This window comes from Macrotis lagotis, chromosome 5 (assembly GCF_037893015.1).
Source record: "Macrotis lagotis isolate mMagLag1 chromosome 5, bilby.v1.9.chrom.fasta, whole genome shotgun sequence".
Lineage (NCBI taxonomy): Eukaryota > Metazoa > Chordata > Mammalia > Peramelemorphia > Peramelidae > Macrotis > Macrotis lagotis.
The window spans coordinates 17,200,035-17,225,896 of NC_133662.1; the positions used below are offsets into that span (position 1 = coordinate 17,200,035).

The 25,862-nt window shown below is 38.5% G+C and overlaps 1 protein-coding gene across 3 annotated transcripts; it reads right to left on the reverse strand.

Moving 5' to 3' along the window:
• Positions 1-5,979: 5,979 nt before the first annotated feature.
• Positions 5,980-25,029, reverse strand: LOC141523594 (natural cytotoxicity triggering receptor 2-like). 3 transcript variants are annotated; one of them, XM_074236893.1, is made up of 7 exons: positions 24,962-25,029; positions 24,121-24,284; positions 23,110-23,445; positions 22,031-22,115; positions 14,772-14,890; positions 14,391-14,443; positions 5,980-7,539 (listed from the first exon to the last, which is right to left on the reverse strand). In XM_074236893.1, the coding sequence occupies exons 2-7, from the start codon at positions 24,167-24,169 to the stop codon at positions 7,339-7,341; spliced, it is 843 nt and encodes a 280-aa protein (XP_074092994.1). In that variant the 5' UTR covers positions 24,170-24,284; positions 24,962-25,029; the 3' UTR covers positions 5,980-7,338. The 3 variants fall into 3 exon arrangements, with proteins under 3 accessions (XP_074092994.1, XP_074092996.1, XP_074092995.1); XM_074236894.1 differs by lacking the exon at positions 5,980-7,539 and adding an exon at positions 10,930-11,725; XM_074236895.1 differs by lacking the exon at positions 14,391-14,443 and having other exon boundaries at positions 7,351-7,539.
• Positions 25,030-25,862: the final 833 nt, after the last annotated feature.

Consider the following 25,862-nt stretch of genomic DNA (forward strand, 5'->3'; position numbering starts at 1 on the left):
TTGTTTCCAGTTATTATTTTCAAACCAACTTTTTCTAGTTTATGTATTCAACATGATCTTTTTAATTGTTGACATCATAATTTTTGCCCAGCTAGAAGCTGGTCATGGTTATGCCATATTGAATGTTAACAGGAAAGCAAATAGCACTCTTTAAAGATTACACATATTATTTACTTTTGGGGGAGAAAATTCTAATTCTAGCATTGAAAATATATACAAACTAAAACATAAACTATTTGTTCAAACTTTAATATGGTTTATCACCTAATTTGTTTTACATATCATAAATGAATTCACAAAGGTTCTAATAACTAAAAATGATTAAGAATATTCTAGTTAGCAAACAAATATGTTAACAGAATTGCACTGAACTCTTGAACTCAATACAAAAGAAAACAAATATTAGTTTCATATATATAATATTGGAGCATTCATAAAATGAAAATTTGATGATTAAATGTACATTTTGTTAGTAAGCATTTCAAGGTAAAGGGAATATAATGATTGATCAAGTTTATAGAAAAGAATAAAATATTTCAGAACAGATTCAAAAAAAGAGAAAAAATTTAAATTGTAAAAATGCTGACAAATGTGTTTCCCTGTCTCTCAACTTTCCTTCTATAAATGTGTTCCCCTATCTCTCAACTCTCCTTCCATTTTTACCTTTAAATAGTTTTGGAAGGTTCTATCTTACTTTGTGATAAATAAATGCAATAAATATAAACTGTGGTATAGTCTCCAAGCATAATTTGTTTGTTAATAGTGACAAATTTAATGATTAACAAAGTGGGAGGGGGGAAGGAAGCCAAGATGGCAGCAGGAGTACAGCCTCTCCTAGGTGCTCTCTCCAAAATATTTCAAAAACCTTAAAATTGTGACTCTTACCAAATTTTTGAGAGACAGAACCCACAGAAAGATCCAGTGGGGCAATTCTCTAGCCCAAGGTAACCTGGAAAATAGTGGGAAGACTCTGTTCTATGGGGTTGGGGGAAACAGCACCAGGCCTGAGCAAAGAACTTCAGCCTCCCGGAAACAACCCCAGGGCACCTGGGAGCTATGGTTCCTAGCAGCAGAAGCAGTTTCCTGACCTGTACCCCAGGGAGTAGAAAGCACAACCTGGAAGATCACCAGGGAAACCTCTTCCAGAGCAAGCACAAAACCGGTCAGCCTGGCCCCCCTCAGCACAGCCTCCCAGGAAACAAAAGCAGGCCTGTGGAGCTGCCCAGCAGGAGCCTCCCTGTAGCTGTGCCCTGAGTGCTCAGCCCATGGAAGGTAAGGGAGTGGAGGGAGACTGCCAAGGTCTGTCCTCTGTCCCTGGAACAGGACTCTGGGGTTTTGATCACATTCAGACCCTGTTTTTGAACACATTCAGACCCTGGTCATAGTCTGGGCCTCCCATAAAGCAGGGACCCCCTTCCCCACAGCCTTGGGGCAGAGGGTTGTGCTAGTGGTCATTCAATAAACCAGGAGAGCAGTCAGAGCCTCACACACTGAGGTTCTTGCAGGGGTGTCCCAATAATATTCAAAAGCTCAGGAAGTACCCCAAAACCAGGCGCAGACTAGGGAACTAAGTAAACAGAAAAAAAAAGAACCTGGCCATAGACAATTACTTTGGCCCCATGGAGGATCAAAATATTCAATCTGAAGATGAGAAAGTCCAAGCTTTTGCATCTAAAGACTCCAAGAGGACAAGAAGGGATCGAGTCTTGGGGGCTCTCTGATAACATTCATCAGCTAAGGACTCTAACTAAATTTTCGAAAGACGGAACCCACAAAGGGACCCAGTGAGGCAGTTCTCCTACTCAAGGTAACCTGGAAAAGAGCAGAAAGGCTCTGCTCCCTGGGGTCGGAGGGGCGGCCCGCCAGAGGGGCAGCCTGCCAGAACCAAAGGACTTCAGCCTCCTGGAGGCAGCCCCAAGGTGCTGGAATCTCAGCTCACAGCAGTGGGGGAGTCCCCTGAGCTGCACCCGGAGGAGCACCAGGCACAAAGTGGGGGAACAGCGGGGGACCTCTGCCAGAGCGAGCAGCCCTCAGGGCACACAGCCAGCAGCATGGTCTTTCCCCAGCCCTGATCCAGGAAACAGAAGCAGGCAGAGCCAGTAAGCAGGAGCCCCCAGGGCATGAGCCCATTGAGCTGAGGGAGGGGAGTGAAGAGAGACTGCAGAGCTCTGTTCTCTGTCTCTGGAACAGGACTCTGGGGATCTGACCACATTCAGATCCTAATCCCAGTCTAGGCCCCCCCCATAGAACAGCAGGGCCTCCCCCACCTCAGCCCCGTGGCAGAGGGAGGTGTTTATGGTCATTCACAGACCACAAGGGAGGACAGAGCCTCACACACTGCGACCCTTGTGGGGGTGTCCCAAAAGCTCAGGAAGCACCCCCAAACCAGGCCCAGGCTGGGAAAATGAGAAAGCAAAGAAACAAAAGGAAGACTATTGAGGAAATATTTTGCAAATGAGCCCAAGAAGGATCAAAATACTCAGTCTGAACATGAGGAAGAACAAGCTCCTGCATCTAAAGACTCCAAGAAAAACAGAAATTGGGCTCAGGCTATGACAGAGCTCAAAAAAGACTTTGAAAATCAAATGAGGGAGTTGGAAGAAAAACTGGGACAAGAAAGGAGAGAGATGCAGGAAAAACATGAAAATGAAGTCAGCAGCTTAGTCAAGGAAATCCAAAAAAATGCTGAAGAAAATAGCATGCTAAAAACCAGCTTAGGTCAAATGGATAAAACAGTTCAAAAAGTTATTGAGGAGAAGAATGCTTTAAAAAGCAGAATGGGCCAGATGGAAAAAGAGATAAGAAAACTCTCTGAGGAGAACAAATCCTTCAGACAAAGAATAGAATTCAGGGAGATTGATGAATTTAACAGAAATCAGGAATCAATACTTCAAAACCAAAAAATGAAAAATTAGAAGAAAATGTGAAATATCTCATTGAAAAAACAACTGATATGGAAAACAGACTTAGGAAAGATAATTTAAAAATTATTGGAATACCTGAAAGTCATGATCAGGAAAAGAGCCTTGACATCATTTTCAAAGAATTACTACAGGAAAATTGCCCTGATATTCTAGAAGCAGAGGGCAAAATAGAAATGGAGAGAATCCACCGATCCCCCCCAAGAAAGAGATCCCAAAAAATCAACCCCTAGGAATATTATATCCAAGTTCCAGAATTCCCAAGTCAAAAAGAAAATATTACAAGCAGCCAGAAAGACACAGTTCAGATATCGTGGAGCTGCAGTCAGGATCACACAGGACTTAGCAGCAGCTACATTGGAAGCTCGTAGGGCTTGGAATACAATATACTGGAAGGCAAAAGAGCTTGGAATGCAGCCAAGAATGAACTACCCAGCAAGGCTGAATGTCCTCTTCCAGGGAAAAAGATGGACTTTCAATGAACCAGGGGAATTTCAAATGTTCTTTTTGGAATAGCCAGAGCTGAACAGAAGGTTTGATCTTCAGATACAGGACTCAGGTGAAGCATGGAGATTGGAGGAGAGGGGGAAAATATGAGGGACTTAATGAGGATGAACTGCATGTATTCCTGCATAGAAAAATGACACTGATAATACTCATATGAACCTTCTCAGTTAATAGAGCATGTAGAGAGAGCTTTTATAGTTGAAGCACAGGAGAAAGCTGAATTCGAAGATAAAATATGGTGTAAAAATGGAGTCAATAGAAAAAAAGGGAAATGTAATGGGAGAAAGAAAAAGGAGAGGGGTAATAGGACAAGATATTTCATATAATAAAACTTTTCTTTATTATAATGAGCTATTGCAATGATATGGAAGTGGGGAGGCAAGGGGGAATGAGGGAACCTTTGCTCTCATCAGAGATGGCTAGGAGAGGAAACAGCATATATACTCAATGGGGTATAGACATCTGGAGTAAGAAGGAGCGGGGAGCAGGGGGAAGGGGTGGGGATGTGAATAAAGGAGGAAAGGATGGACCATGAGGGGAGAGTGGCCAGATATAACACATTTTTTTTCTTACTTCTTGCAAGGGGCTAGGATTGGATGGCTTGTCCAGGACCACAGGGCCAGGTGGATTTTGGGCCTAAGGGGTGGTATGGGGGCTCAGGGCTTCTTGGCCCCAGGACCAGGGATCTGTCTGCTGCACCACTCAGCGACCCTACACCATAGTCAGAGTGAAAGGAGAGAGAAAATAGAGTACATAGTAGTGGAGAAATAAGAAAGGAGGGAGTTGCGATCAGCAATGGCAAAGGTGGAAAAATATGGAAATAACTTTTGTGATGGACTTATCATAAAGAATGAGATCCACCCATGACAGAGTTGTTGGTGTTGGAACAAAGACTCAAGCACATTTTTTGTTATTATTATTTGGGGGAGGGTGCAGGGCAAGTGGGTCTGGATGGCCTGCCTGGGGCCACATAGCAGGGTGATCTTTGGGTGTCTGGGGCTGGATTTGGACCCAGGTGTTCCTGGCTCAAGGGCCAATGCTCTGTCTGCCACCCAGCCACCCCTACTATTATTACTATTTTATTTTATTTTGGGTCTTTTTTTTTTCTTTCTTTCTTTTTGGTTTTTGCAGGGCAGTGGGGATCAGGTGGCTTACATGTCACACGGCTGGGTGATTGTTGGGTTTACAAGGCTGGATATGGACTCCGGTGCTTGTGGCTCCAGGGCTGGTGCTTCGTCCATTGCGCCACCTGGCCATACCTACAATTATTACTATTTTTTTAATTTTAATTTTTTCTCTCCCCTTTACTTTTTTCACCCAAGCAAGTCTATCTATATTCATGGGGGAGGAGGGGTATTTTGTTTACTTGTAAACAAGAAAATTTTATTAAAAAAATTTTATTAATGTAAAAAACATTTGTACAAAATGAGAATAAAAAATAAATTAAAAAAAAAGAAACTAGGAGGGATGGGAATTCAGGGAAGCCTGAGGGATTTGCATGAACTGATGCTGAGTGAGATGAGCAGAAACAGAAAAACACTGTACACCCTAATAGCAACATGGGGATGATGATCATTCTTGATGGATTTGCTCATTCCATCAGTGCAACAATCAGGGACAATTTGGGGCTGTCTGCAATGGAGAATACCATCTGTATCCAGAGAAAGAACTGTGGAGTTTGAATAAAGACCAAGAACTATTGCCTTTAATTGGGGGGGGGGGGGGACAACTGATATCTTATTGTCTAACTTTTATACTTTATGTTTCTTCCTTAAGGATATGATTTCTCTCTCATCACATTCAATTTGGATCAGTGTATACCATGGAAGCAATGTAAAGACTGGCAAATTGCCTTCTGTGGGGGGTGGGGGTGGGAAGTAAGATTAGGGGAAAAATTATAAAACTCAAAATAAATAAAATCTGTATAATTCAAAAAAAAGACTCCAAGAAATATAGAAGTTGGGCTCCAGCTCAAAAAAAGATTTTGAAAATCAAGTAAGGGAAGCAGAAGAAAAATTGGAAAAGAAATGAGAGATGCAAGAAGAACATGAAAATGAAGTCAGCAGTTTAGTCAAGGAGATCCAAAAAAAAAAAATGCTGAAGAAAATAACTTTAAAAACTAACTTGGGGCGGCTAGGTGGCACAGTGAATAGAGCATTGGCCTTGGAGTCAGGAGTACCTGGGTTCAAATCCAACCTCAGACACTTAATAATTACGTAGCCCTGTGGCCTTGGGCAAGCCACTTAACCCCATTTGCCTTGCAAAAACCTAAAAAAAAAAACTAGCTTAAGTCAAATGGATAAAACAGTTCAAAAAGTTATTGAAGAGAAGAATGCTTGAAAAAGTAGAATTGGCCAGATGGAAAAGTATATAAAAAACTCTCTGAGGAAAACTGTTATATGCCGGCTGGCTAACTTATACTTTACTCATAACCTATTACTTGACTCAGTCCAGTGGAGTCAAGTACTCAGGTGAATGTTGAAGAGATGGGAGACAGAGATGGCAAGTTCTCTGTTTATTTAACTGAATCCAAGAGCTTAAATATCCCCTTAATCCCTGATTGACTTCCAATTCACTCCAAATAGCCAATCAAACAATGCCAAATGTTCATGGACACCAGGTGACAAAAGTTTACTTCCTCAGGCTAGTACACTCACACAATGCTGCTATCACCAGTTTAGTGTTTTCACACAATGTTCCAGGAAGTGCCAAAACATAAGGAACAGATGGTAAGATAGGAGAGCTGACCCAGGTGAGTAGACCACAGTGTAGGTGAGCCAGAGGACCTTTATGTCATTCCCAGTCATGCAATGACCTTCCAGTGACCCTCAACAGTCTCTTAAAAATCTCCCTTTTAGTTTTTGAGGCAAATTTCCTGTAAGCCATCTGCAAGAGGGTGGATTCTTTTCAGACAATATAGTATGAGAAGTACTATAGCACTGATAATGATCATAAACATTACCATCACTGATATACCATGCATGGGGAGGGTCCACATCATTGTAGGACTTGTTTATCATTGTAGGAAGTTTATCAAACCAGTCAATTTTATCTTGACTTTATATTGGTCATACAAAAACACATAAATCTGTAATCACATCTCAGTTTGTATTGAAATTCTAACATATCAACTTTATCTCCAATGGTTACAATTCTTTGAGATCTTGTTTTGAAGCATTATCAATGTCATTTGCTATTTTTCCCAACACTGTGCAATTACAACAGGTTATTTTAAATTCCTCATCTTCCTTCCTTATCATCACATTGTTTCCCCATATAAATACATAATTACCTCCTAAGCAAGCTTGTAACTTTATGGAATGATGCCAATGAATAAATGTTTTCTATAGAGCATCTGTTTTGCTAATCTCCTTTTTATCAACCAGTCATTTCCATAAATCCATTGCTGTAGTCCAATTATCTCTTACTACAGCACCTTCAGCACTGTGACATTATTCATTGAAGCAAATAGCTTTCTATCCCACCATATAATGATACATTATAACTGTCATTATGCCATGATTGAATCACAAAATCATCATCAATCTTATAACAAGTTCTTACATTAGGATAACAATCTAAAAAAGGTGGATAAACACGTTGTTTTCCAACATCCTATATAACAGCATATTGACAAAATTTTTGCATCTCCGAATCCTTCCCGTTGTTGCATTACATACAGACCCCAATATTCCTGACATTGACATGATGAAAGTTCACCTCTTGTATCTGAACACATGTGGCTTTTCCTGTTCTGCTGAAACATCTGTGGATTGAGTGCCAAACCTGTGAAGTTTATTTTTGCTGAGATCCCAGAAGCATTTTCCTTAAAATCAATTCCTTGCCCATTAATTCACTGCCATTGACTTGCAATGTTATTTCTGGTAATCCCCCCCCAACATGTTATATCTTAACCCAAGGAGGATGCTTGTCCATAGATAGATGGCACAAGGTATACCAATAGAAGCATCAGTTGGATTCCTTCCAAGAATCTGTTCCTATGTCTCTTTCTCTTGTATTTCAAGGGCTTGTGCTTCTTCCTCCTCGTGTTGGTTCTCTCTTCCAGTGATAATGCAGACATTCCTTTCAGGAACCCAGATTTTTCCATTATCTGTGGAATTACAAACATATCCTGGCCCTCAGATTATTACCTAGTCAAATCCCATCCACTTTCCTTCCCTATTTTTCTACATTACCCTTTTTTTGCATAAGATATTCATACTGACTTTCTTGAACACTGGCTTATTCTGTTTGCACCCTTCAATTCCCAAAAATTTCATAGCCAGAGTAAGCCAATTAGAATCAAATTTCTAAAAATTTATAGTATAAATTGCATAATTCAATCTTAAATTGCATATTTCAATCTTTTGGCAGGTTCTTAAATTGCATATTTCAATCTATTGGCAGGCATATCATATATTACCTCTTTTTTTGTTTGTTTTTTTTTGTTTTGTTTTTGCAAGGCAAATGGGGTTAAGTGGCTTGCCCAAGGCCACACGGCTAGGTAATTATTAAGTGTCTGAGACCGGATTTGAACCCAAGTACTCCTGACTCCAAGGCCAGTGCTTTATCCACTACGCCACCTAGCTGCCCCCTCTTTTTATTTTTGAAGGAGTGTGTTAATATTCCTATGCTTTCCTTAATTCAATTACATGTATTTTCAGATTGCTAAAAAACCCTTTTTTTAACTACAAAATGTTCTTTATACGTCTCTTAAATTCCAGAAGTCATATCCAAAATAACCTTAAATCATTTCCTTATTTTCAAATAACATGTTAATTAGATTTTACTTTTAGTCATATATATAATATACATATACATACATATATATTCCCTTTCATAAACATGTGATAAGAGACAAAGATTATTACAAACTTTCTTCCTTTACCAACAAAAGACCTTGTGAAATTATGACAATGTATTATAAATATCAATTTTAACATCAAAACAAATCAGATAACAAAATTTAGTACAGTATTTCTTTTTACCAAAAGAAATCAGTAAATATAATAATAAATGATTCAATATTCCCAAATTCCTTGACATACAATTTATCCCAATTATAGTTTCCTTCTTAATAACATATAAATTCACAAGACTTGTTACAAAACTAAATACTTTGAAATGTCAAAGGTGCCTAAATTACTCTCTGATTTAGCTCTCTATAGTTTTTTCCCTTTTTTAAACACAAGGTAGAGGCCTTTTTCCCCCCTCCCTCTTTTCAAACCTCCTGAGGGTAAGAAGTCTACATTTATTAAACTTTAAAGTCTCAATTAACATAAGTTGAATACAACTGTCAATCAATATTTGGTTAACAAAAGCTTGGCCCTAGTAAGGGGCTCAGGCAAACTAAAAGGAGTAACATTTAATTCAGGTAACTGTAACTATTTCAGATCTGAATTACACACACCCTGTTGAAATAACCAGAGCTGAACAGAAAGTTTGATCTTCAAGTACAGGACTCAGGTGAAGTATAGAGAGGCAGGATGAGAAGGGTAAATTATAAGGGACTTAATGATGATGAATTGCATGTATTCCTGCATGGAAAGATGATACTGATAATACTCATAAAAACTTTCTCATTTAATAGAGCAGGTAGAAGGAGCTTTTATAGATGAGGCATAGGAAAGAGCTGAATTTGAAGATATAATTTATGATAAAAATGGAGTCAATTGGTAAAAGGGAGTAAGTACTGGGAGTAAGAGAAAGGATAGATAGAATAGGCTAAGATATTTCATATAAAAGATATTTCGTGTAGGTTTTGCAATGGTATGGAAGGGGGGAAGGCGAGGGGGAATGGGGGAGCCTTCATTCTCATTGGAAATGGCTCAGAGAGGAGACAGCATACATACTCAATAGGGTATAGACATCCAGAAGAAAAAGGACAGAAGAGGGATGGGGATGTGGGTGATAGGAAAGGACAGTCAAAAATAACACATTTTCTTTTTTACTTTTTGCAAGGTGAGGGGATTGGGTGACCTGTCTTCTACCAAGGGGCTGGGTAGTTGTTGGGTCTCTGGGGTGGGATGTAGCCTTGGGACCTCTTGGCCCCAGGACCAGTTATCTGTCTGCTTGGCTGTCCCACAGCACATTTTTGAAGAGGGACAAAGTGAAAGGAGAGAGAAAATATAATAGATGGTGGTGGAGAGGAATGGATGGAGGGAATTATAATCAGCAACAGCAACTGTGGAAAAAATATGGAAGTAACTCCTATGATGCACTTATGATAAAGACTATGATCCACCTGAGACAGAGCTGATGGTATCAGAACACAGACTGAAACACATTTTTTTCTTTCTTTTACTTTATTTCTCAAGTGGGGGAGGCAGTAGTATGTTTACTCTTAAACAAGAATATTTTAGTAATGTGTAAATAAATTAAAGAAAAAATTTTTTAAAAGTGGTCATTTCAGCAAAGCCAATTGCCTGATAGAAGTAGCTCTGCTTTATTGACATGCAGGAAAGAGGGGGTCTGAGTAATTGGGAAACTTTACAGTTGACCATATTGGAAAGTGGGTTGTCAATCAAGGATTGCTAATCGTGCCTCTTTCTGACAAGGAATTTTAATTGTTTTTTTTTTTTTTTACCTCCTGTAATCCAGTTAGGAGGCAAGGACCACTAAGTTAGTTAGGGGAAGATCAAACATCCTAGGTAAGAAAACCTGTGTTTTGAGGGTATAGCACCAAGTTAGCATTGTCAAAGTTTATTCAAAACAAGCAGATGTCCCACTGACTATGTTATTCTAACTAAATAAAGAATCAGAGTCTGTGGTATAAGTGGAGTTAAGGGTGGAGTAATCTTAGGAAGAGAAGATGTTCTAGAGTCGGGACTCTGAGAGACCATTTTAGGGGAAGACATCACTTTCTTCTGGTGACTCTGAAAGGCATCCATCATGAAAAAACTGGAGGGGGAGGGGGAGGTGAAGAGAGTGGGTACTAGAACTATAAATGGCAATGAAGATACTAATTGGGAAATTTTGGGAATTTGGTGTAAATATGTGTATGCTTTGTTTTTGCTGCAACTTATAATAAAACCTTGTTTTGATATTTCTTATGTAGTGTGCTTGCAAGTGAATTCATGTCACTCTTCTGCTTCCTGTGGTCCTAGGGAACTCAGGCATGATAATCAGAGAATACCTACCATAATCATGTGAAGAGTGATTGTTCAAATTCTCAATGACACTGGAAAGTGTTCACCACAAAATGTTTAGGTTAGAGATTATTTATATTAATTGCAGATTATATGATACTTAGTGTTCCCTTTTTAATTTCATGAACTTGAACATATAGTTTGATGATTATTAGACAGTATGTTTGTCCATGAGTTATTCACATAACCATTTTTCTTTCTCCAGGGACATGAGTCACATAGAAGGAAGGATAACATTACCCAAAACTTTATTTGTTTCTGGTATAATATTACCTGTTACCCATAGATTACAGAAAAATACTCATTTATAATATATATATATATATATATATATATTTAGATTAGTTCAAGAACACTTCAGTATAAATTGCCTTTTGATTTATATTGACTCAGTGGTTGCCAAAAGATGTGTTTCAGTCAGATTTGGGGGGCTGGAATTATCTCATCTGCTGCCACAGACTTCTCTGTAGTCTGAAATCTGGAACCCTCTGTATGTAAAATAATATCCTCCCTTCAACTTATTCCCTTCCTCTGATTCTTCTTTCATGTGTTTAAAGACTGGGAATACCTGTCACTACTAATCTTTTCCCCTTTATTCCAAGGCTTTCAGAAATTGGGAAAATACTGTCATCTTCTCTATGCTTTGTCCCTTCCTCTGTAACCCTTATCCTTCTCTACTCCATACAGAATAACTCTACTTCACAAAGGTTCCATGTTCTCAATTCCAGGGGTTCAAATTTTTCATATGAGATTGATTAATCCTTGGGACTAATTGGGGTATGGAAGAAGTAATTGGACCTACTGAGTAAGAATCCCTCACATATGGAGGGATAGATTGAGGAAGGAAGAATTGATGAGCAGAGATTCAGTTGTGGCTATGTACCATAAATTTGCAGTGGGTAAAACAGCCTATTAATAAGTAATTATTGGGAATCATTCCATAATGTATGAAATTTATTTGGGAAACTGGCTTCCAGTTCTAGCAATGCTGGCATATTCCACAGGTTCACTGGGGATATCAATTGAACCAAGATTGTGCCCTATGTGTGTATTAACATAGATTGAATCTCCAATGCTGAGATGGGTTCCATGGATCACTGAGGCATATTGGATGACCTCAGAATCTTCTTGCATTTCTGTGGAAATGTCCTAGAAGCCAAAGAAATCAGAAAGTAGAGATCAAGGTTAGGGAAGCTACTGGTAGCAACTTTGGTGTTCACATTGGTGGGGATGGAGAGGAGAGGGAATATAATGGGGTAGGGGAATGTGCCTAGGAAGCATACCTGGAATGTCATAGGTTTACATATAAAACATTGGATCTATTGTGTATGCCTTCCTCATTTTAAAGAAGAGAATACTGAGTCCAAGAAAGGTGAGACAGATAACTTTCCTAAAATCACACATTGTGTTAGTGATATGTGCCTTGTATTATGCTAACAGCTTCCTTTGTCAATCAATAAACATTTACCAACTGGTGCAAAGTCCATTTGTCTTAATTGGATAGTAGGGGGATTACATGGCAAAACTTATGGTACAATAGGGATCATACTAAGAATTTCAGATCAAGTTCAAACTAAGAAATCCACATTGAATTCTCTAACTGCCATATGTAAGAGAAGTAGCTTTAGGGTCATGCAGTGCACTGTTTATAGTGAGCATTTGGATCTCTACTTCAGTTCTAAACCTCTCTAGAAACCATCAATCACCCATTTCCTGATATTCTCTTTTTCTAAATCACTATGATGCTACCTTAATCTTATTCTTCTCCTTTCTGACAAACCATTCCTTCTCATTCACCTTTGCTGGATCTTCATCCAAGTTGCATTCACTAATAGTAGGTGTCCCCTGGGCCTCTATCCCAGACTTTCTTCTCTTTTTTTTTCACTATTTCAATTGGTGATATCATCAGCTCCCAGTAATTTAACATCTCTATGCTAATGATTCTCAGAACCACTTCTCCAAACCTTAATTCTCTTACAGTCTCCAGACTCAAATCTCCAACTGCCCATTGAACATCTTCAACTGGATATCCATGGGTATCTCAAACTCAAGGAGTCTAAAACTGAATTCATTATCTTTCTCCCAAGCCCTCTTCTTATCTCTGTCTCACTTATCTTCCATACCCAATCTGTTGCCAAGGCCTGTTAATTTTACCTTTATAATATCTCTCTCATTTAGTTCTTTCTCTTCTTTTGAAACTACCACCACCCTAATGTACCTTGTTCTTGTTGTTCAGTTGAATCTGACTCCACATTCAAAACCCTCACTTGATGTTTTCTTTGGAAAGATCCTATATGAGTTTGCTATTTCCTTCCTTGGTTTATTTAACAGGTGAGGAAACTAAGTCAAACAGGATCAAGTGACTTGTCCAGTATCACACATCTAGTAAGCATATGAGGCTGGATTTGAATTCATGAAAATGAATTTTCCTATCCACTGTGCTCTAGCCACTGGACCACCTAGTCACCTGAATTCCTAGACTATTATAACCCAATGGTTGGTTTTCCTGCTTCAAGACTTTCTCCACTCCCCTGTACTCATTTGATCATATCACCCCATACCACATGTATCCACATTTAGTAAACTCAAGCATTTCCTTATCACCTACAATAAAAATATACCATTTTTTTGCCATTCAAGCCCTTCACAATGTGATGTCCTCCTACCTTTTTAGTCTTTTTACTCCTTACGTCCCCCCCCCCCCACGAAGTGTTTTATTATCCAACCTCTCTGATTTCCTTGCACAGGACACTCTATCTCTTGATTTGGTACATTTTGCTGGCCTTTCCCTATGCCTAGAATTCTCTCCCTCCTCATCCTCACCTTCTGGCCTTCCTGTCTACCTTCATGTCTGACCAAAAATCACCTCTTCTACAAGAAGTCTTTCCCAATCCCCCTTTCCGCTCTTTTGATTATCTCTAGAGAACCATTCAAGAAATAAATATCAAGCACCTTCTGCATGCTAGGCACTAAGGAAACAAAGGAAAGAAAAAGACCATCCCTCCTCTCAAAAAAACTCACACAATCTAATAAAGGAAACAAAATTCAAACAACTTTGTAAAGTCAATCTATGGAGATAATCAACAGAGGGAAGGCACTAACCTTCTATAATTTATCCTGTCTAGATTTAGAACCAGAAAGAACCATGGAGAAAATTGAGGAGCTTAACTCATTTTACAAATGAAAAAACTGTGGTCAAGGGAGTTACCTCATGAATTTCCCAAGACCACACAATCAGTATATGTCTGTGGTGAGATTCAAACCTTTATCTTTCGGCCTCCAAATCTAGACATCTTTCTTGTCTACTATCTTGTTCTGTGACCTCTGTAAATCTCTGGTTCTCTATTTCTATTATGAAAGGGTTGGACTAGGTAGTCTTTAAATTCTCTTATCTCTCTGACCCCATGATCCTGGGATCTGCTCAGAGGTTTTTTTTTCCTTCCTTTTTGAACCAGAATGGTGACGTTTTGGTGGAGAGCAGATTACATAGGAAGAAACTGCCTTTACCAGTGCAGTCCCTGTTCTATAACCTATTCCACTGAGTATTGGTTGCCTTGGGCCCCCAAGAAACTAAATGGTTGTCTCAAAGTCACCCTCCCAGTATGTGTCTCGGGCAAGACTTGAACTTAGGTCTTCCCTTCTCATTAACCAGTTTCCTATCCATTGAGTCCTGCTGTTCTATGTCATGGAGAAAACACCCTTTCACTCCAGATCATAGGACTCTTATCAGGGACAAATGGGATAAGGTATGTGAAGTTGTATGGAAAGGCACAATGCATTTAGAGACATGCAAAAGATGATTAGTACTACTTACCCTAGTCCTTTGCTCCTCAAGGTCATCATAGTTATGTTGGCAATTATCATCACCTGTTCAAAGCACATGCCTTTAGAAGAACTCAACTCTAGGAGACAGCAGAGATATACTCCACTCTTCACCTCCCCCAAATTAGGATCTGCTCACTGAAAGAAGTGCTTGGTACATTTCATGATGCTTTTCACCATTCCTTCAATCAAAACTTATTTTATTTGTATTCCATTTCTACATCATAGTGTCTCAAGGAGTATGTGTGTGTTGGTTTATGTGTGTTTGTGAAAGAGATAGAGACATATACAGAGGAAAAAGTCAGAGAGAGAGAGGGATAGAGGCAGCTGAGGGTTCCTTGGGAAGAGGACAAGTTGACCATGTGTGTCTTACCTGTCCTAGGTTTTCGTGAGATTTTCACTGTATACACGATGCCTGCACTGAGGAGCCCAAGTAGGAGCAAGGAGGCCAGCACGAAGCCCCAAATGATGAATTTCTGGTTGTGTCTTGGACTAATGGAAAGGGAGACTAATCAGGTGAGACATTATCAAATCTAACAAAATCACAGTGGGGGTGATAACTTACCCTATGCCTGAGTTGATAGAAAGACTGAGTTTTGGAGGGGCTTCCTACTCCCTTCTCCACACCTGTCAGTAGGAAACTTTCAAGTTCCTCTTAGCTACTTGGTGATCTTCTTGAGTCTGACTTCAGCTAGATCCAAACAGAGCCCCATATTCTATATCTTTCCCAGAATTCTCCCCTATCAAATAAATGATTGTAAAGCACCTAGCCCAGAGTCCTGTACACACTAAGTAGGCTCTAAAAAAATGCTTGTGCCTTTCCTTTCCTTCCTTCCTTCCTTCCTTCATTCCTTCCTTCCTTCCTTCCTTCCTTCCTTCCTTCCCTCACCAAAATTTAATTGTTCCCATGATTATGTCGCACACTCATCCTATGAGATTTCAAACTGGGTGTCCTATACTCTCACTGTCAAATCTGATATGTGCAAAATGATCTCACATTTTCTTCCAAACCTCCTTAAACCTCAGCATTATACTTGAGTGTACATTATACTCCTCATACTCTCAATACCTCCTATATCCAATCATTTCTCTCTTATGTCAAATATTATATATATATATATGAATTTGCCTTATATAAATAAATCAATACACATTTATTAAGCACCATCTATGAGTCAGATGCTCTAAGGATATTAAGCATTGAGGTATATATAATGAGACAATATTTACTGTCAAGAAGCTCATATTCTTTTGAGGAGATAACACATTTATATATGAATTTATTCAGAAGAAAGACAAAATAAATGCAAAATGTTTAAGTTCAAGATAGGGAGTGAAGGAAGGCAGTAGTAGTTGGAGGAGGTTAGGAAAGGCTTCATCTATGGTTCTTAAGTTTTATCTTGAAAGGAGAGAAATCCTATGAGGCAGAGCTGAGGAGGGGAAGAATTCTAGGCCTTAAGAACAGCCCATATGAATGCATGAAATTGGGAGATGGGCTGTTGTGAAAGAGAAGCCCAGTTTGGCTGACCTGTAAAGAAAGAGAAAGAGTTCAATATGTAATTAGATTAAACAGATAGGAAGAGCCCAGGTTGTGAACAGATTGAAAAATCAAGGAGGGGAGATTAGTATATTATTGTAGAGGTAATAAGCAGACAGTAGAGTTTATTAGTCAGGGTGTGACAAGACCAGATATGCACAAAAGGAATATTACTTTGGCACCTTCGTGGAGGGGAGCATCTTAGGGCAGGTAACCAACAAAGGAAGCTAAAGCAATAATCTAGGCAAGAGGTGAGGAGCCTGAAACCAAGCTGATGATCTTGTGAATAAAAAGAGGGAATTAGAAGAGAAATATTATGGAGATATAAATGGTTTATACTTCAAATATAGATAGAGATGAAGATAGATTATGATATAGATATATGTATGCATATATGGTGCATATATATACACTTATGCAATGCATATTTATGCATATGTATCTGATATCATATTGTAATATATATAGCTTTATATGTATACCCAAAAGAAGATATAAAGACAGGTAGGTGGCTCAGTGAATAGAAAATGTAGGTCCTATAGTTAGAAAGATCTGAGTTCAAACTCAGGCTCAAATACTTACTAGTTGTGTTATCCTGGACAAGTCATTTAAATCTTATTTTCCTCAGTTCCTCATCTATAAAATGAGGATGCTCTAGAGAAAGAAACGACAAACCACTCTGGTTTCTTTGCCAAGAAAATCCTATGGATATAGTACATGAACTCATGTTTGAACAACCTAACAAAATACACATATATGCATACATATACATAAGACTCATGTTTGAACAACCTAACAAAATACACACACATGCATACATATACATATGTGCATACACACATGAATACACACATGCACGCATGTGTGTATAGGGCATCACAAAAGTCCTAGTGAAATTTTTAAGCTTCAATGCATTCAGAAGTATACATGTTGCATCTGGGACACTAATACATTGTTGGTGGAGCTGTGAATTCATCCAACTTTTCTGGAGAGAAATTTGGAATTACACCCAAAGGGCAACAAAAATGTGCATACCCTTTAATCCAGCAATACCACTACAGGGTCTATACCCTGAAAAGATGATGAAAAGGGGTAAAAACATCACTTGTACAAAAATATCCATAGCAGCCCTGTTTGTGGTGGCAAAGAATTGGAAATTAAGTAAATGTCCTTCATCTGGGGAATGGCTGAACAATCTGTGGTATATGTATGTCATGTAATATTATTGTTCTATTAGAAACTAGGAGAGATGGGAATTCAGGGAAGTCTGGAGGGATTTGCATGAAGTGATGCTGAGTGAAATGAGCAGAACCAGAGGAAAATTTTATACTCTAACAGCAACATGGGAGTGATGATCAATCTTAATGGACTTGCTCATTCCATCAGTGCAACAATCAGACACAATTTTGGAATATCTGTGGTAGAAAATACTATCTGTTTCCAGAGAAAGAATTGTGGACTTTGAAAAAACACCCAAGACTATTACCTTTAATTTAAAAAAAAAATCATTATCTTATTGTGTAATTTTGCTATCTCTTATATTTTATTTTTCTTCCTTAAGGATATGATTTCTCTCTCATCACATCCAACTTAGATCAGTGTATACCATGGAAAAAAATGCAAAGACTAACAGACTGCCTTCTGTGGGGGCCGGGGTGGGGGGAAGTAAGAATAGGGGGAAAATTGTAAAGCTCAAAATAAATAAAATCTTTCCTTTAAAAAAAGTCATAGTCTGAAAATATGTGCAATGTAAAACAAAGTATGCAACTTGCAAACTTGTTTTTAAAATCCAATGAGTTAACTATTTAAATTCTAAGGTATTATAACAAACTTTCATCAGTTGCTGCTCAGTGACTGAAATTATTGTTTTATTAAGGGTGTGAAAGAGCCTTACTCTTATTGAATTTGGCTCAGAGAGGAAATACCATATACATTCATTTGGATATAGAAATTTTTCTTACCCTAGAGGAATGAAGGAGGGGGAAAGGATGGGAGAAGAGGAAGAGGTAATAGACTGGAAGGAAAATTGTGGAAGGGGATAGTCAGTTTCAAAACACTTTTGAGGAGGAATAAGGTAAAAGGAGAGAGAGAATAGAATAAATGGAACTGGACGGAATAGGATGGAGGGAAATAACAGTTAGCAATAATAACTATGGGGAAATTATTGAAATAAGTTTCCCTGATAAAGACTTCATTTCTCAAATATAGAGAACTGAGTGAAATTTATAACAAAATTAAGCCATTCCCCAACTGATAAATGATCAAAAGTTATGAACAGTTTTCAGATGCTATCTATTTAAATCCTTTAAAAAAATTTTAGCTCACTATTGATAGGAGAAATGTAGGTCAGAATAATTCTGAGGTACTTACTACCTTATACCTATTGGACTTGCTGGATAGGAAGAGAAAATGACAGATATTGGAGGGTATGTAGGGGAATTGCTGAGACATTGCTGTCCTGTAGGAGGAGTTGTAAAATGTTTCAACAATTCTTTAGAGCAATTTGGAATTATGCCCAAGGGCTTAGAAAACCATGCCTCCCTTTGATCTAACAATGCTACTACCAGGTCTATATGCTAGAAGAGTTGAAAAACAGGAAGGAAATGGACTTACAGTATAAGAGTATTTATAGCAGCTCTTTTCTAGTGGCAAGGAACTGTAAATTGAGGGGATATCCATCATTTGGGGAATGGCTACATAAACTGTTATATGTGATTATGATAGAATATTATTTTGCTATAAGAAATGATGAATAGATACTCTCATTAAAACCTGGAGAGGCTTATGTGAGCAGATGCAATGAGAAATGTACTATATACAAACAAATAGCAATATTATAGAATGATCAGTGGTGAATGACTTAACCTATCTCAGCAATGCTGTGATTCAAGAGAATTCTGAAGGACTCATGGTAAAGAATACTATCTATCCTTTGATCCAGCAATACCACTACTGAATCTATACCCTGAAGAGATCATGATAAAGGACAAAAACATCACTTGTACAAAAATATTCATAGCAGCTCTGTTTGTGGTGAAAGAATCAAGGGTATGTCCATCAATTGGGGAATGGCTGAACAAATTGTGGTATATGCATGTTATGGAACACTATTGTTCTATTAGAAACCAGGAGGGATGGGATTTGAGAGAAGCCTGGAAAGACTTGCATGAATCGATGTTGAACAAGATGAGCAGAACCAGAAGAACATTATACATCCTAACAGCAGTATAGGAGTGATGATTAACCTTAATGGACTTGCTCATCCCATCAATGTAATAATCAGGGACAATTGTGGAGTATCTGTGATGGAGAATACCAGTCTATATCCAGAGAAAGAACTGTGGAGTTTAAACAAAGACCAAAGATTACTGCCTTCAATTTTTTATGAAAAAGATTGTCTTATATACTACAAAATTTTGCTATCTCTAATATTTTATTTTTTCCTCAAGAATATGTTTTTTCTCTCAATACTTTCAATTTTGATCAATGCATAGCCTGGAAACAATGCAAAGATTATCAGATTACCTTCTGTGGGGGGGGGAAGGGGAGGGGAGAAAAATTGTAAAATTCAAAACCTTACAAAAATGATAGATAGGGGCAGCTAGGTGGTGCAGTGGATAGAGTACCAGCCCTGGAGTCAGGAGGACCTGAGTTCAAATCCGACCTCAGACACATAATATTTACCTAGCTGTGTGACCTTGGGTAAGTCACTCTTAACCCCATTGCCTTAAATAAAAATAAAATATAGTATTTATAAAAAAATAGGTAGAAACTACTATTGTATATAATTGGAAAACAAATAAAATATTTATATATTTTTAAAAAAAAAAGAATACTATCCATCCCAAAGACATTGCTGATGGTGTCTGAATACAGATTTTTACTATATTTTTTTGAGATCTCTCTTTTCTTGTGGGGGAGGGATTATATTTACTTTTACAAGTAGTAACTTGACTATTGTAGTAGTGCTTTTTCACAACTACATATTTCTAACCTATATCAAATGAGAGGGATTGGGGTGTGAGAAAAGGAGAGAATTCAGAACACAGTGTTTTAAAAGTGAATAAGGAAACTTGTTTTTGCATGTAATCAGGGAAAAATAAAGTAAAATAAAATAAAATTTGAATTTATCAACCCTTACTCTGTCACAAAAAGAGAAAGTGGATTAGCAAAGGAAAGAGACTGGAATCAGGGAGAACAATTGAAACTTTTGAAACACTCCAAATAAGAGGTGACAAGGATCTAAACAGCAAACTTACCTGCAGAAAACCTTTCCTAATAGTCTTACATACATCTAAATGCACAAACACACACACACACACACACACACACACACACACACATACACACACACACTCTCACATATACTCTCTCACACACACAAATGCACATAGAGAGTTAATGACTTCAATCTGGGACTACTTTCCATTTATATTTTATATTAGTTTTATTGCATATTTTCTCTCCCCATTAGAATATGAGTCTTAGGAACAGAGACTGGGGTTTTACTTTCTTTTGTATGCTTAAGATTTAGCAGAGTAGCCCACCCATAGTCAGTGCTTATGCTTATTGACTAGTAAGCTAGATCAGAGTGGTGGCTATTTGAATGGAAAAGGGTAGACAAGAGAAAGAAAGATTGTGAATAATGAATGAATTGGTCATCTAATTGGATTAGAAGTGGAAAAGAGAGTGAAGAATCAAGGGTGACTTTGAGGATGCCAATCTGACTCATTAGAAGGATTAGATGCCCTTAACAGAAATGGGGAAGTTTGAAGGCAGGATTGATTTGGGAGTGGGGGGTAAGAGGGGTTGAAAAAGATAGTGAGCTTCATTTTGGACCAGTTGAGTTTGAATTGCCTAAATGAAATTCAGTTTTAGATATATAATTATATGGATATTAGTTATTTGATGACATGATACTAGAGAGGAATATATATAATGCATATATGGATACACATGTGTTTGTGCATGTGATTACATGTGTGTGTTTGTATGTGTGCATATGTGTTATGTGTGTGTATATAATTTGAATATATAAGATAATTCATTTTCCTAGAATGAATTATCTGTTGCATCAAAGGGTTCTCAACCCTCTTCATGTCCTGGAGTCCTAAAATAATCTGGAAAAAGCTATAGCAAGTTCAGAGACCATAGGATTTGAACCTTTGACCTAGAGACAATAGAGTGAGAGGGGAAGCAGGATTAGTCTAGGTCAGGAAATTCTCACAGAAGGGACAGACATGAATGAAAACCCAGCAAAGGGATCTGTAAAGGAACTGAGAGAAGCTGAGAGAATTGAAAGAAAATATTTATGAAAAACCAAAAAAAATTTCTAAGAGAAAGGGAGGTAGAGGTGGGATAGGGGTCATCAGGAGAATAAGATAGTACAGAGATATCCAGAGGGATGAGTATTAAGAAAATACCAATTAAGACATCTTTTGTTATCTTGAAAAGGGCAGTTTCAATTGAGTGATGAAGTCAGAAATTAGGGGTTGAGAAATGATTGAGAGAGAAGTAATAGCAACAAGAATATTTTTCTGAGCATGCATGTTCTAAGCAATCTTTTTTTTTCTAGAAAGGAAATTTTCCTTGCTTCCCAACTGTCTGGTTCATTAATCTCTAATGGAAGAAGAATGGAAAAGCAGTCAATCCTGAGGAATTGCTGCCCAGTTTATCAAGAAGAGAAAGCTATTTCACAGAGAAGAATTTGGATATTTATCTAGAGATGAGGAAGTTTGATAAACAATCCCCTTGTCAAAATTGTAGTGTTGCTGGAGTGGAAGGGCTTAGCATATGACATAAATACTGTGGATTCAGGACTGAAAACGCCATGCCAGGGTTAAAAGAAATCAAATGTTAAGCCATCTTGTGCTTGAAAATGAGGGAGAGTGGGAAAGCTAAGAAGTATAGTTTCACTAGACCCAAGAGAACCCTCAGCTCCCTCACTTTGTTCTTTTTTTCCTCCCCTCCAGAATGTAAGGCTGAGAAAAGAACAATTTAGTCTAATAGTCTGGGGCAACACAAGGTAAGTCACATATTAACTGCTGAGGCTTTGAGCTCTTGAGACACAAGGGATTTTCAAAAAGGAATTGTACCTGCTGGTGTCCAAGGGGATGGCAGAAGTGGTGAGAGGTGAATCAATGGTAGTTTGAGGATGTATGGTGGTTTTCATTGTTGTTGCTGGAAAAAAAAGAGGAAGGAAACTCAACCCTAGATGCCACACCCTCACAGGCCTTTTCTTTCCTGGAGAGGCCAGAACAACTAGACTGCTGACCCCAATGAGTGTCGAGCCTTAAAAAAGCTTTAGGTATCATATGCATGCATGCTTTGGGCTAATATATTATTGTAGAAAATATCCCATTCATGATGTATTGTCAAGAATGCTAGCTTATTTTTTCAACTGCTAATGTCACCATCATACTCCTGTATCACACTCAGACACTCTCTGATGGCCTAACCAGATATATCTCTATGAGATGCTTTCTTTATCCACAGGAGATGATTATAATTGGTATCCAGAATGAAGGCAATATTAACAATTTGCAGATGCAGAGTATTTCTAATTCACAAAGTGTACTTCCCCATGCTCATTGTTGCAATCTCCTCCCCCCAGGAGCTCATTTTATAAATGATGAACTAAATTTAAGAGAAGTGGAATGACCTCTCAAGGTCACAACTGATACTTGATAGGATGTCTATGATCTTCTATTAGAATCTGCCAGGATCTGGTAAAACCACCTTCCTCTGCCTTGTCTTCTGGCCCAAAGCTACAGGCAATATTGGTCAGTGAAGCACAATTCTGGGAGACTGTATATATGTTGAGAAGATCCTAGATGTGTCTATTCCTGTACAAGCCACAAGTACATTTCTTTGAAGGAGTGTGAATGTGAGACATGGACTTAAAAGTTCAGGAAAACTATCTACCCTGCATTCAATGAAAGCAGAGAAGAAAATGCCCCAACTTCCCAGGGACCAGAAGATGAACTATCATCAATACTGTGGAAAGTGGTGAAGAGAGGATGGGAATGGTAAAGGGTAGGAATCTGACGGACTGAATGAGGACAAGCAGCTTCTCCCTTAAGACCCCCAAGTAGACCTAAGCTCATGTTCAGACTAGGTATTTCCTAAGCTCTGCTTGAACTAAAGGGGATTGATTGAGTTGGCAGGGACTTACCTGGAGAAAATTCCAGTCTGATTATGCTGATAACATCAATAGTGTTGCTGCCAGAGCGATGGATTCCACAGTAATAGATTCCTGAATCCTTCATCCTAAGATCTGACATGGTGATGGTGATGATACCAGTGTTGGTGTTATCCTCCAGGGAGGCTCGAAGGTCTGAATGTTCTATAGATTTTGAGTTCCTAGTAATTAGTTTTTTACATTGTCCATTCTCTTGCAATTTACACCAGATTTTCCACCTTTTCTCATTTCTCTGGGGAGTGTACCTGCAACTCACTCTGAATGTTTGTCCCTTCTGGAACTGCACTACTGAATCTTGTCCCTGTGAACCTGAAAAGCAAATCATCAGGAAAGGGGGAGTTCAGTTTGCCTCTCTTAGGTTTCCTCCTTTCTTTGATTGAAAAATATGAACAAGGTAAGAAGGCTGATCTCCTTAAATATAACATCCTCTTCTAAAAAAAAAAAAACCAAATCTACCTCAATGAACCAACCTCACATCCAAAGGAACCTTCTAATCAGTTATGTGCTAGGAAGTAACAACCAGTTCTCTCAATTTTTCTCTTTCCCTCCTTTTGTCTGTTTTCTTCTTCTTCCCTCCCTGCTCCTCAGCCTTTTCCCTTCTTTCTTCTTTTCTCGGCTTATATTTATAAATTTACCCATATATACATATATACTCAAGACATTTTAAAATATAAACTGCCTTATTAACATTCTCACCTTGGTTTTATAAATCATCTATCAACAAAACAATAAATCAATTCTTCAGTTGTATGCAGTATTTGCCACTTTTCAAAATGTAAATCTCACAGAATATTTAAAAACCAGCCTTTATAAGCTACAAAATGGTGACTCTAGCATACCACTGCTCCTATCTCTCTCTCAATCCCTCATAGCAATACAACATTGTACTTCTTCCCTTCTCTTCCTCCCTTCTCCCTGCACTTTTCTCTGCTCCCTGCTAGGAATAGTATTCCCTAACCTCCTCATCACCCTCCTCCCAGATACCCATGAACAGCAAAAGCAGCAGTAGCAGTTGGGATGCCTGAGCCATCATGCTTCCATGGTCCAGAGCCAGAGGACATGGGAGGTGGTCTCTTCATTCCATACTTGGGTTGATGGATGGCAGGAGGGTGTTGGTTCTAATTCTTCACTAAAAAAGTTGGTAGTCTCTGAGAGTAAAGAAGAAAAAGAGAGTGAGCGGAAGCTCTGATTTAGGGAAGTAAGAAAAGTGGAAGGAACAGAAGTTCTAACCTCAGAGGAGAAAGGAGAGAGCACTTATCTCTGAGGGATTTTACTGGTCAGAGTTTTGATCTCAAAGATGTCTTTAGAAACACTATAGGAGCTTATGTTACACTTTAGATTTCCTTGTCCCATAAATATCCATTCCATGTTTAGGTATATAAAGAAACTGGACATAGGAAAACAGGGAAGTAACAAGGGTAAAGGTGAAGAGAACTGGGCCTAGCACTGTCTGATCAGAGAGGATTAGTTCAAATGAATGGCAGCTGTTGGGGACATGGGGGTCTGTCTAGGAAGGACATCCAGGATAAAAGGATACCATCTCCTCACTGCCTCTTACTGTGACCTTTCTCCATGCCAAGAGAAACTAGTGGTACATTAAAAGATTCTCCCCTTCTTCCTGGTCACATTAAATCCTTCCCACTCAAACTTCTCTGTACCTTCTCCACCTCTAGGGAAGAGATTTGTCTAAAGGAAGCTGGGAAAAATGGGGAGGGGTAACTGCTGGACACAGAGTTCTGGAGTCTAAACAGAAATTATTGTCTATTATGCCCCTGGGGAGAGAGGAAGAGATCTAAGATTGCTGTCCATGTCAGTTATGCCATACCACAAAGCGTAAATCCAAAGCCGAAAGAAACCTCAGAATCCAAGTAATGCAGTCATTCTCAATGGTCCAAAGACCTCTGGAAAAGAAGAGGAAGGGAATAAGCTGTATATGGTGCCCACTAAATTCCAGTCACTATGCTAAGTGTTTTTTACAAATGATTGTTGGTTGTTTTCTTTCATTGACAAAGAGAAATAAAATGACACCATAGTCTGTCTCCTGAAACTCCAAAATGAAATAATGGTCTTAAGACCTATCAGGAGCCCTTAATAATGATAGCTGCTTAGCTGTCAGTGTCCAGCAGTCAAATACATATTTAGTTCCATTCCTTTTTCCATCTCATTGAGAGTAGACAAATAGCCTCAGATCACCTTATGGTTCTTCTGCTATTTTACCCTGCATCCCAGGGTAAAAATGCAGCCTTGTATCAACAGAGACTTGTCTGAAATCCCCAAGTCTAGACTAAGATATCAGTAGCACAGATGGGATGGTTGGTTCTTTTCCTTTGTTATGGAAAAAGACCAAAATGGCATCACTATGTGGCTGAACAGACCAATACAAACTCAGAATGCTCTATACATATTGGAAGTATTCTCTAATCTTGTTTCCTTTGAGCTGTTCCCATTCTGTCTTGCTCATAGCACAACCTCTGTGATGAGGGCACATCATGCTGGATGATCCTGTGCCGTGCTGCACAATCACTTCCAAAGTTCTTATTATTTTTTTTTATTTTTCCCTTCCAAAGTTCTTAAGAGATGATGTCCTTGTATTGCTTTTTCTGAACCCCACATGAGCACTTGCCTTGTATGAATTTTCCATAAAATAGTCTTTTTGACTAGTAGACATTTGGCTTTTGAACATGGTCTTCCCATTGGTATTGTACTCTTTGTAGGAACATTTGTGT

Excerpts from the sequence above, each read along its gene's own strand:
- LOC141523594 (XM_074236893.1), bottom strand. The coding sequence starts at position 24,169 with ATGATGGCTCAGGCATCCCAACTGCTACTGCTGCTTTTGCTGTTCATG. Across the intron at positions 23,446-24,120 it reads GCTGCTTTTGCTGTTCATGG|GTTCACAGGGACAAGATTCA; the intron begins GTATCTGGGAGG and ends TTTGCTTTTCAG. Across the intron at positions 14,891-22,030 it reads ATCCCCTTGGACACCAGCAG|TCCAAGACACAACCAGAAAT; the intron begins GTACAATTCCTT and ends CCTTTCCATTAG.